The 12,813-nt window shown below is 45.0% G+C and overlaps 1 protein-coding gene across 1 annotated transcript in view; it reads right to left on the bottom strand.

Moving 5' to 3' along the window:
* NAV2 (neuron navigator 2) overlaps positions 1–942 on the bottom strand; it is a 434,285-nt gene extending 433,343 nt beyond the window's left edge. The window contains exon 1 of the mRNA XM_054197531.1: positions 325–942. Within this exon, the coding sequence (XP_054053506.1) occupies positions 325–399 (75 nt within the window). The 5' untranslated portion in view covers positions 400–942. The remainder of the gene's footprint in view (positions 1–324) is intronic.
* Positions 943–12,813: the final 11,871 nt, after the last annotated feature.

Here is a 12,813-nt window from a genome sequence, read left to right as displayed (position 1 = left end):
TGACCAGACTCGGTAGGAGTCAGTAGACTTCATTTACACTGTAAGTATCTTCATCAACAACTATCCAAAATTCTGGAGATTTTTCCCTTCTTTCACACATACTACAGTTCTCCCTTCCCTCAGCTCTTTGCTCCATACATTGGAACAAGCCTGAAGAGAAAGACAAACATTTTTAAAAACATATAATCAGGAGAAGAGATCTACAGCTGGCTAAGCATAGCAAGCAGCAACTGCAGTTGATAAAAGAGTTATAAGGAGCTCTTCTGCCACTTGTATCTCATCCAGCAATTTAAACAGAAAGTGCATCCGCCTTTTGTCACTTACCCTTTTTTGATCTTCCAGTCCATGTGTCACAGGCTTTCTTTTCTGATGTTGGCTAGATTCAGAGCCAGGTTCCATTTCCCAGCTACAAAGACTCTTCCCGCCTCTTTAAGCTTTCCCTAAAAATCCATAGTATGAACAACAACAAAAATCTAAAAAAAAGATAATTAAAAAAAAAAAAAAGGCAAGAGAATTCCTTCAAACCTCATCCATTTTTTTACCATCCTTCTAAAGTCTTGTTTGCCATCACTGCTCATTATCTTAACAAGCAGCCATTCTGTGAGCCTCTAAATCCTATTTTAGCTCAGATGAAGGTTTCCATTGACGTGCCTTACAGAAGGATGACAGAGCTGAATCCAAACCCAGTAGTTTGTGCCACATTATTGCTCCATCAGCAGCCTTTTCAGTGCATTCCTGGCACGGATAATTTATATGTCAATAAAGGTGTAAATGTGCATTTAATCCACTGTGTTGATATTATCAGCATCCCTCTCTTGGGCCACCTTCCTCCCATAAATCAATGTAAACACTTCACAGCGATAATTGCCTTTTGCAAATCTAGCAGGTGTTAATTACGTAAAATCATCCATGCACGCTTGTCATCTTCTTCTATGTATTCAAACAAATACCTAAAAAGGAAGAAAAAAAAGCAGTTTTTACTAGCTTGAAAGAAAACACAGCTACTGATATTCTTTGCCCGCCACCAGGAGCCGCAAGTCAGGACTGATACAATAATTATATATTTTGTACACACGACACTCTTCATCCAAGCCTCTCAAAATGCTTTGATGCCTGTTTAGTGTGTTACCTCGCCTTTGGGGCTTCTTGCCGAAAAACAGCCCAGAACAGCAGCATTGCTCATCAGCATCGAGCCTACTGCCATGCTGACTGAAGCCTGCAAGGATCAACTTAAAACTCAGTCTTCGAGTTCTGGATCTAAAGCCAAATTCATTATTCTTATGGGGTCTCTTACCTAGGGATCTTTCTCCACAGTTTATAAGGTTATTGTGTGCCACCTCCCAAAATCCTGGGCACAAGACTACGTGAATGAACAGGTTATGCTATTACTTGTGAAAGAACACGGCACCTGAAGTCACAGGTTAGCAACTCAACCACCTTAGAATATTGTTCTTTTGGTACTGAGAAGCACAAGTTCACTACAACAGAGATAAATCATTTCCTGAGTTAATTTGTAAGGTGGGATCAATATCAGCAGGCTTCAATACGCGGGCACCGGAAAAAGCACGTTTACTAAGCTGGATTCCCTACCTAAAAAGGAGAAATATTAAATCAATTTTAGCAACTTTAGCTGAGCATGGCCTAAGATCACATATTTAGCTGCGTGTTGTTGATACAAGCTCTGGTCATGAGACAAGCACCAAAAAAATCCAAACCTAAGTGCCCTGTGTAAACAAAGAAAATAAAAAAAAAGAAAAAGAAAATCATCCAGGTTGCTAAATCAGACGTTCTCCCATCACTAAAAGATGGGCAGCATAAAAAAATACGTTTTCTGTAAACATAGTAGAAATTAGTTTTGAATTAGAAAGCTGAACATCGTACCCCACTCGCATCTTTACGCAAAGCTTCAGCACTACCTGAACTGAACACGTGAATTAAATATCCAAGTTAGATATAAAGCAGATTTTTGGTCAGACGCATAAACAGGTTTGTTCTACACGCTGAGGTACCTTGTTATTCCAAGGCAAAAGTCACAAAACCAGCAGAAATACTGCTTTTTCCTGTCACTTTAAATGCTCTTTTACCACTCCTCACCATGAAGCAGTAGGTCATTAATCCAGTTCTTTTTCTTCTGCTGAGCACAGGAAAGAATATGACTGATTGCAGTGATGCTGCCATGCTTTGCCATTCAGAAATAATCTAAAAAACCACATCTAATTCATTTTATAGAGAAACATGAGGTTTCAAATTTTATTTTGAACAACAACCTCCTCCTGATCTGTGGTTTCACACCTGCTGATATCCGTGGAAATCACGCAGGTAGCTTGAAGGCAGTAAAAGGCCTTTGACCTTAGCAACAAATATCATGCAGAAAAAAACCCAACTTCTATAAACATTCTTAAGTCCCACCAACAAAAACTTTTTCCCTCCAGTGATTTCACTGTGATGTGACACATGAGACTGCATCAGTCACATCGTGTAATGCCATGCTGGAATAGCATGACATAACCAGTGCAACTAAGGACAACATCTCTCTGCACGAAAGGTCCCCTGAACCAGAAAAAAAAATAAAAAAAAAAAAAAAAGAAGAAAAAGTGCAGTCTCTGGAAGTTCCTGTGCATTCAATGTTATGGTTTTAACCATCGTGGAACCAGACACGCTCTCTGGGGAAACATGCAAATTTCTATTTGTATATAGCACTTAGTATATGCCTGTAACCTTAGAGCATGCGTCACTGGATATTAGTGTCACTACATGAGTTAGCTACATTAAGCTCCATATAAAAAACAACATATATTAACAAGAAAAAAAACCCCAAACTTATCCAGAAGCTTGAAGAACCATTTAATTCAAATCAGCCACAAAACAAAACATTTTTAAGCACCTAAACTGAATTTATTCTTATTCCCTCTGACAAAAAGAAGTTCCACTTTTTATCTCTGCGCATACCCAATTGCAGGGTGGATTTGTCAACAATAAATTGGCATTAAAAAAAAAATAGAAACTTTAAGAAGAAAAAAAAGGGAGAGGGAGATTTGCTGGGAGAATCACCACCTGGCCATCAGAGATGCTAAACACAAAAAATGCAAAAATGACCACAAATCTCTGTTATCTCATTTTCCTACATTTCCAACATCCAGAAGGCCCAGTCAGGCTCTGGACCCCGCTGGGCTATGTACCATAAAACCTCCATGAGAAAACAGCTTTAGGAGCTCAGACCCTAAACCTGACCATGGTTTAAGCATTGCAACCGAGCTCAGTGAACCTCGAACGAATAAGGGCTGTAGTCCTACCGGGGTCCATCCTCACACACAGCCCCAAAAGGATCCAACACCTGCACAAAACGCCATTCAGAAATACCTCGCTAGGTAACCAGATCCTCAACAACGCCTCCTGGTCGCTATTCTTTCATTAAAAGCAAAGCGGATAATACAACTTCTCCTCCCGCCACCACCTAAAAAAAAATAAGCAATCTCGCAGCATCGGAAGTTTTTCATTCCCAAAACTGACTATGTTTCAGACCAAACACACAAACCGAAATATACTCGCGGGCCTTTCTCCACAAGTTTTTTTTTTACACGGAAAATAAGCAGAGCCGTAAGTTTCCCCGGTCCCTAACACAGCCCGGGGCAAAAGACCAAACCCCGCGTGGACACCCCCACCCGCGGCTGGCGTGAGCCCCCCGGTGGGGCGGGGAGGGAGGGCAGCACCCCTCTCTGCCCCACCAGACAACAAAAAATGAAATAATAGTAATAATTAAGACCCGCAGCAGCAACCCCCGCCCGGTGGCAAACGGCGGGCTGGGAGCGGGGGGCGGCTCCCGCCTCCATCGGGGGCTCAGCCCGCCGGACCCCCGGCTGAAGGAGTGGGGCTGGCAGCCCACCGCCCCCCGCGCACACCCACGGCCCCCGCAGAAGTTGCGGCGCCGCCACCGGCCACCCCCCCCTCTCCCCGCCGGCAACCGAGAGCGCGGCGGAGCCGCTCCCGCCTCAGCACGGAACAGCGGGCGGCGCCGGTCCCGCCGGGAACACCTCCCCCGCCGCCAACCCGCTTCCCCGGCGGGGCAGGGCTCACCACCAGCCCCTCACCGCCCCGGGGGCGGCGGCTCTCCCACCGTCGGTACAAACTTTCGCATCCCTCCCGCGAATCGGGCGCGGCGGCAGGTCCCCGCCGGTACCTGGTGGAGGTGATGGTGTGGCGGGGCGGGCGGCTGAGCTGCTTCTCCCGCGGGCCGGTGGCCCATGCGGCCGGGGCAGGGCGAGGGGCCGCCGGGCTCGGGCTCCGGCTCCGGCTCCGCCGCTCCGCGCTACCGCCGCCGCCGCCACTACTCACTCTCCCGTTACCCGGGCAACTGCCTCCCGCCCCCTCGCCTTACCCCCTCCCTTCTCACAGCGCCGCCCTTCGCCGGCCAACCGCAAGGGCGCTCGCCGTGCCCACGTGGGGCCGGGTGGCCAATGGGAGGCGGGGGCTGCGGCCGGCGAAGTCAATGAAAAGCCACTTTGCGGGCGGGAGTGGAGTGGGAGGGGCGGCGGGAGGGCGTGGCCCCGAGGCCCCGCCCCTCGGCGGGAGATGGCCCCTGCCCGCCGAGGCGGAGTGGTCGCCGCACCCCCGGGCTCTCTGGCATCACCCGCCCTAAGAGACCCTCCGGAGCCAGGGAATGGCTACAGAGCAACACGGGTGGGTTTTGGATCGCACCCCCCACTCCACCCAGCCCATCGGGCCGGAACGTGCCGCGGGGCAGAGGGAGCATCGCTGCAGGACCGGTACCGGGAAAGGGGCACACGGATCTGGGGATCATAGAACCATGGAATGGTCTGGGTTGGAAGGGACCTTAAGGATCACCTAGTTCCAAGCCCCCTGCCCTGGGCAGGGACACCTCTCACCAGCCCAGGCTGCTCCAAGCCCTGTCCAACCTGGCCTTGAACCCCTCCAGGGATGGGGCAGCCACAGTTTCTCTGGGCAACCTGGGCCAGGGGCTCACCACCCTCAGAGTGAAAAGTTTCTTCCTGATATCTCATCTAAATTTCCCCACTTTCAGTTTAAAACCGTTCCCCCTCGTTCCATGGCTCCCCTCCCTGATCCAGAGTCCCTCCTCAGCTTTCCTGGAGCCCCTTGAGGGACTGGAAGGGGCTGTAAGGTCTCCCCGGAGCCTTCTCTTCTCCAGGCTGAACCCCCCCAGCTCTCTCAGCCTGTCCTCACAGCAGAGGGGCTCCAGCCCTCAGAGCATCTTCATGGCCTCCTCTGGACCCGCTCCAACTTCTGCATGCCCTTCTTGTGCTGAGGACTCCAAAGCTGGAGGCAGCACTGCAGGGGGGTCTCCCCAGAGCGGAGCAAAGGGGCAGAATCCCCTCCCTGGCCCTGCTGGCCACAATGCTTTTGATGCAGCCCAGGATGCGGGGGGCTTTCTGGGCTGGGAGCGCACATTGCAGGCTCATGTCGAGCTTCTTATCGACCAGCACCCTCAAGTCCTTCTCCTCAGGGCTGCTCTCAAGCCGTTCTCCACTGCTCAAGAGATGCCACAAGGTGGTGTAGCTCATACAGCACCAATATGTCTTTGGTACCAAACACATCTTGATGAGGTACACATTCCAAAAAAATAATATAAATGTGGTCTCAGTCCCTCATTAGCACAGATGCTTGAATGATTTGGCAGAGAATCAGCCTGCTCTGGAGCCTCGGAGCTGTACCAAGTCAGCACTAATTAGGCAGGCTGGATGGAAGTTCACTCCTCGCAGAGCTGCTGAGACAGCTCCACACCAGTTCTGGAAATGGAAGCATGGATACGCTCCAGGTGGCTCTGCGAAGCCGGCTCCAGTCCAAGGCCACTTAGTGGCCTGTGCCGGTAGCCATGCTAGCAGCAGACCTCCAGCAGCAATGGATTCCCTTGGTCACCCTGTGAGCTAGCCCAGCCTGACCCACACGCCCTCTGTGGGGAAGCAAAACTCCACCAAATATCATCACAGCTGCCAAATATGTGGGGTTTACATTGAAAGATTTAGCCTCAAACTGAAACACGTGTTTTACAGTGAGAGACAGCGCTGCGACACACCGTGTTTAGAGCAGAACGTTACCATCGCAGTCGAGGCTGGCTGGAGGCCACAGGAGTAGGACGTGTGGAGGGACTGTGGATTTCTGAGGGCAGTCGGCTGGTCACGGTTCTGCCTGCTCTGCCTACAGTCCGAGAATCCCAGCACAGCTACTGCCTACCACCACTCCAGAGGCCAGAGTGAAGAGAAGTGGTCCCTGTTCCTCGGGAGGATGTATCCGGGAGCAGCATCAGCCATTACCCTTCCTATCCTGGTACCAACCCAGGATTTCAGTGCATTTTCCTCATTTTCTGTCTAAATTTCAGCGAGTCCTATATGCGACTCTTTCTGTGGCACCTCATTCTTGGGGAAAGAAAATTCAGTTCCCCCTCAAAATAAAATTATGATTACAGTCTTGCCTTGCTTTTAGCTTTATCCTCAAGGTTCAGCTTTCAGCCAGTAAATAAAATTTACATCTCATTTAGACCATTTCTTTAATTTACATGTTAAAGCATGTGGCCTCTGTAAAAAGCAGTCTATGAACTTAGGTTGCCTGAGATTTTGTTTAAAGTTACCTGGAAAAAAAGACACCACAAACACCTGGGCTGCTGTGGCTCTTGGGACCTTTAAGGACACGGTGGCTTGCAGAAGGCTTCGACATGATGTTCAGTCTCGCCCGTGCTCAAAGGCCTTTGCAAGTATTTGGTATGCTCACTGAATACCGGCTCCTGCAGAAAATGACATTTCTATCACTCTATAAACCAACTGCCATTTTTTTGCATCTGATCGATGTTTCACATGCAGACAACAGGAACGAGAAATTAAGCTAAATCAGTTCTTTTGCAAATTCAGGTGGCGTTTTAGTACAGAATGAGATGGTTCGTAATACATTAGTAAGAGACTCTGCTTCTACTGTAACCTTTTTATATTTAGAAAATCTTCTTTTAAAATACGTGGCTAGAGGTAGAAAAGCAGATTATAATAGCCTAGTCTGTGATAAAGGAAAAATTCAATTCAATGGGACTGCTGTAAAGGCCCTTATTTATTTTTCTCAGCAGTTGCATTTTGCCTCTCTCGCCTGCCTGCAGCTTTGGTTGCTGTGGAGGTTTTCTTCTGTAAATTCTTCAAAGTGATGGATTTTCCCTTTGAAAGAATGCTTGACTGTAGAGAACTACAGCAGTGTAACCTTTTTATTTTTTTTGCTGTGTATGTGTGATGCTTTGAGCTCTCTAAAGACAGGTGTGGTGCCACCTCTTTCGTTAATTTGCATGCCGAGTAATGCAAATTTGCATTACTGGTTTTGTACTCCTCAACTGAAAGGCAAGGACAGTGATCTTCCACTCTTTACAGTTAAAGGTCATCTGCAAATACATGTTCCTCTCTAGCTCAGATTAGAGAGACAGGCAGCATTTTATGAATCAAAGAAGCATAAGGCAGATTTTTATTGATTAAATGTTAACAGTTGTAGCAAGAAGCAAAAACTTACAAAGTGTTGCATGTATATACCCTCGCCAGTGCTTACAATTTATACAGACAAAAGGCTAGAAAAAAACCCAAACATTTTAATCTCTATTTTAGAAACAGAAAGCTATGGCACAGAGCTGATGAGAGGAACTGGCCAAAATCAGGTCTCCCAACTAACATCAGCATCTTAACCACAAGCTATTCCCCTTCTTGTCAGTTCTTAGCCTTTTTTTGTGTTCCAGCCCGTTAGCCAGATAAAAGTAATCGTTTGTTAAGTTACAGGTTTGGACTCTAAAAAGATAATGATCAAAGCCCAAGTTTCCATCTCAGTGATGAGAACTGACACCGGGACCAATTTGATGACTTCATTGGACGTTAACACAGTACTAATTCCCTTACACAGAATAAAAGGTAACAGTCATTGTCCTACAAAAATCAGTAACAAAACACTTTAAATGCACACCTTTAGTCTAGGGATAATGTCATTCAAATCCCAATACAATTCCTATGAAAAAGCCATTTAGTGTGTTCACAGAAATGAAACGATGCTGGGGTAGGAGCGCCAGCCTGTGACTCGGGACTCCTGAATCTGTCAGCTTCCTGTCATCTAAGGCCACGCCAGGCACTGTGGAAGCACACCGGGTTCCCACAGGATAGTATTTAAATGCCAGCCATGCATTGTAAATGCATTAAGTCAAAGATTGCCTTTTACCACCAATTCCATAGAAATTCTAACAAAATGAGCCCTTGATCTTAGCTGGAAGTTCTAGGTACCAAGTCCACCAAAATTAGGTGCACGCCAATACTGAAGATGCTTTGAGTTGTGATCTCAGCAAGGGCAGCAGGACCCGGCCCCATGCGTTTTAATTACCACTGCACTACAAGGCTACTTAAATGCTGTGAAAGCCACAATGCCATAATCACACTCGTCGCCATAAGCATTTGAAAATATGAGGCTTCCTTTGCAAGTGGCCTGCTTTCTGACACTACAAAATGTCACAGAAAGTTCAGTTCTAAAACAGTAGAATGCCTAAAATGCCTAAAAATACTGAATATTATTCATATTCTTAAAGAACTAGATTTTGTAGTAAGTGAAAAATAAGTTTCATAATTAGAAAACAAAACAGTCATAAACAGCTACATCAGCTAAAGAATTTAAATCATTTAACTTCAGATTATTCAGCTTTGATCCTTCAACTGTAAGAGTCAACATTTCCTGAGGTGTTTTCACAGGCTTTTCAGGACAATCTTGAGTTCATTTGTCTGCGTGTCTGCTGCAGAGTCTGGTAAAACATTCTGTTACAAGACTGATGGCTGCAATGGTAGGAGTGTTTAGAGAGCAGAAAAACAGGGATGTTAAACTAAAATAGCAAAGTTTTCATTAATTTTTCAGGTGCTGTTATGTACCTTTTAGCTCTGGCTGCAGCTAATCAAATTGAATGTTCATATAAGTTCTGACTTACAGCAATGAATTCTTAAAAATGTCTTATTTTGCATTTTTAAGATGTTATTGTGTAACGCATGTACGTTAAGAAAAGTTGTTGCTTCTGGGGATAGAATGCATCTTGAGAATCTACTTACCTCTATGAAACCAAATATAATCTTTAAAAGATTAACTCTTGAGATAGCTAATAGGTTTCCTCTAGAACAGCCAGATGCTGTCATTCTTTGTTGTATTCTTGGGGAGGGGGATTGTTTTCTTTTTTAAATATCAAAGATTTCTTTAAATAAAATTTAGTTTTGGAAGATGACATCAGCTGCTCATTTGGTCAATCGAAAAAGACATGTATATAATAGCTTAGAAGCTGCTTCACCCATTTACCTCACCAGTGATCTGAAACCCACTAAAGAGAAAGTTCAAACGCTACATTGAAATGACAGTTTTGAAAGAAAAGGGACAGCTGTTCTCTAAGAATTATGTCCACCCTGTACTTGTTAAAAGGAGTACCCCTACCTCTTTGGTAAGAAATACATAGATCCCTCAGTCGTGGCTCTTAAGGACAGCTGCTTAGATGGAGTAAAACATCACAAAACCAGTTCTCTACAGCAGTTTACCTGAACTAAGAATTTGCTTCACAGTGCCTTATATTTACAGTGTAAATATTCTAAGACAAGCCTCGATCAACTATTGTTATTGTTAGCTAGCATCTCTTTCACCCTCAAAGTTGTCATTCTGTATTTCCATGGCTAGAATATGTGTCCTCCTCAAAGTAGCTAAATTCATCCATGGCTTGTATCCATGGACAGCCGGCATCTTCCACGGTCACTCATTATTACAAGAAAAAACCTTTGCCACGGTTAGTTAGGATTGGTGTGAGCCATTGCACTGAGGTTTTACCAGTACTCCATACTGCTGAAGCAACCTCCTCTCTCCTTTAACCAGAATGTATGTTCTCTCAGGATATTGGAATTTTTTAGTAAGTGGCATCTTGCTACACTATCATTCCGTCACTATCAAGTACTTACTTTGCATAATGGCATCAAAATGTTGGTATGGGCTTATGTGCTTTAAGATAAAACAAAGGTAGGAAGAAACAATTTGATCCCACTTGTTTAATCCTTGCTTTGGCAGGTGGAGCTACGATCAGACCTCAGTTTGTCTGCATTTCTGAGGTCTTCCCTGAACATCTGCCAGATGTGGTGGCATTCTTAAAATTCTCTCTGCTGTTATAGTGTCTCCTTGGCCTCTGGAGCCTGGCTGCCTAATTGGAAACAAACCCTTTCTCAGGCTGCCAAAGGAAATGGGACGCACTAACCCTCATCCCATGCTCGCCTCAGCCTGCAACTGCTGCGTAACCAGAAGATTCCTACTTGGCCATGGGGATGCCGTTAACCATGGACAACTCACAGTGCAAAATGGTTATTAATTGCTATTCAGTGAAAAGTCATAGAATCATAGAATAATTTGGGTTGGAAGGGACTTTAAAGACCATCTAGTTCCAACCCCCCTGCCCTGGGCAGGGACACCTCCCACCAGACCAGGTTGCTCCAAGCCCCATCCAGCCTGGCCTTGAACACCTCCAGGGATGGGGCAGCCACAGCTTCTCTGGGCAACCTGGGCCAGGGGCTCACCACCCTCACAGGAAAGAATTTCTTCCTGATATCTGATCTAAATCTACACTCTTCCAGTTTAAAACCACTACCCCTCATCCTATCACTATGCTCCCTGATAAAGAGTCCCTCCCCATCTCTCCTTTAGATACTGGAAGGCCGTTATAAGGTTTCCCCGGAGCCTTCTCTTCTCCAGGCTGAACTACCCCAACTCCCTCAGCCTGTCCCCATAGGAGAGGGGCTCCAGCCCTCTGATTATCTTTGTGGCCTCCTCTGGACACGCTCCAACAGGTCCATGTCCTTCTTGTGCTGAGAGTCCATCTAAGAGAAGCCAACGTGACCTGTTGCACACCTCAGAATTGCCAAGATTTGAAATCTTTGTTTTGCTACAACAGGACACCTGAAGAGTGTCTCAGGAGATCTACATTCAAACAAGTTCTCCAAACCACATTTTCCATGTCTTCTTTTATCTGAACAGAATCTGTCTTACAAGTTACTCATGTACACTGTAAAAGGTTACAGACTGCATATAAACATGTTTAATGAAGCTGAATGCTGCAAGCATAAGCAGCAAAAATATTTTGTTTACTTAACATTTACACACACTCAAGTAAAAGCTTGTTAAGTTTGGTTGGCTAAGCTTGTTTTCAAAAGGGACCTAGAAGGCTGAAAAAATTAAATAAATCAACATATGCATAACAACACAATCATTCATATTAGCATCCTAGTTAAATCAATGATTAATTCTCCTTTGAGGAAGAAGTGGTGGTAAAACAACTCTAGTCTAATACCTACTAACAATATTACAATCAACTCAAAATTCCAGATTATATCAGCACATGCATATGTAATATAGGAGAAACTTTCAGAGCCTAAACTTTAAAGAGAAACCTGAATAAACATATGTTTGAGTATTTAAATCTAGATTCAAACTAGCTACTCTCCACAATTGGCTTGTAGATATCTGCTGTGTCTGCAAATAAAGAGGTCACTAGAGTTTTCTCCTGACTTTAAACGGCTGAACTGGAAGAGCAGGATAATGGCACAGCAGCAGCAGAAAGAACTAATTCTGAAATAAATCGTCTGTTGTCAGAAAGGTTGATATGAACTGCAGAGGGATGGCGAGAGCCACGGTAATGGTATCTTTTTAAAACCATAACTAGCTCCTCTGTCTTGGTCAATCCAGACATCATGGATGTTGTAACTGAGCTTTGAATACAGGTTTGATGGGGGGTTTTCCCCACTGATGGAGTTCTCCATCCTATTTGTCAGTAAAGATTGCAATAACACAAAGTGTTACTCAGCTGGGAGCCATAAGACCAGCACTGGAGAGAAAACTGAAACCTTCTGCAGAAGGTCGGTCTTTTCACACTGACTCAGAAGACAGGAAACGGAGCCTTTCCTCTTGGGGACCGTGAAAGATGGTATGGGATGCCTGGTATGGATGAAGAGGGTGATCATGAATGCCTGGGAAAAGCAACTTTCTACATATTTTACTTAATGGATACAGAAAAGAGGGACTTTCTTGTGTTAGCAGGCCAGGAAAGGTGGACTAGAAATACCCAAACCAAGAAGCTAAGAAGGCACCCCTTGTTTCCTTACTCTAACTCTGTCCTTAAACATACAGTACTCCACAGTCTTGAAAAGGCTGTTGGCTTACCTCCCACAGGCTCACGAACAGTTCTTACCTTCTTGTTGATTTTCTTTGCAGGGAAAAAAGAAGTTACTGCAAGGGTCCATGGACAATATTCTGGCTACAGAGATAAATTGTTAAGATAGGGGAAAAAAAAAATAATTCCTTGTGTCCCAATAGTAAGATCTGCATCAGTTCTTGTGAAGGTTATTCTGGAGTGTTGGATTTTGGGTTATTAATTGCAGTAATATTATTAAAGGCTTCCATAGGTTCTAGATTGTAATGGAAACAGAAGCAGCTGGATTCATGCATGATCTAGCAGCTCCAGATAGAAGTTGGTAGGCTAAGATATTCTCCGATAGCATAAAACACTAAGAAATCTGGTCTGATCTCATAGCTGACCTTGTTTTGAGCAGAAGGTTGGACTGGACATCTCCCAAGGTCATTCTAACATGAATTATCGTATCATCCTATGAAAATAGAGAATAAGCTTTTCAGAAACCAATGCAGATGGTAAGACAGAGAAGATGGTTCCCATCTGGAAAACAAATGATGCATTTTGAAAAGATTGTGTTATGCCAGTTATTTTACAGTCTGAAGTTACATAAACCTGATAGAGGAACTTTATTTTCCTAATAT

This window comes from Rissa tridactyla, chromosome 4, assembly GCF_028500815.1.
Source record: "Rissa tridactyla isolate bRisTri1 chromosome 4, bRisTri1.patW.cur.20221130, whole genome shotgun sequence".
NCBI classification, from domain to species: Eukaryota; Metazoa; Chordata; class Aves; order Charadriiformes; family Laridae; genus Rissa; species Rissa tridactyla.
The sequence above is the reverse complement of the archived record's forward strand: the minus strand, read 5'-3'. Positions and strand labels throughout refer to the sequence as shown.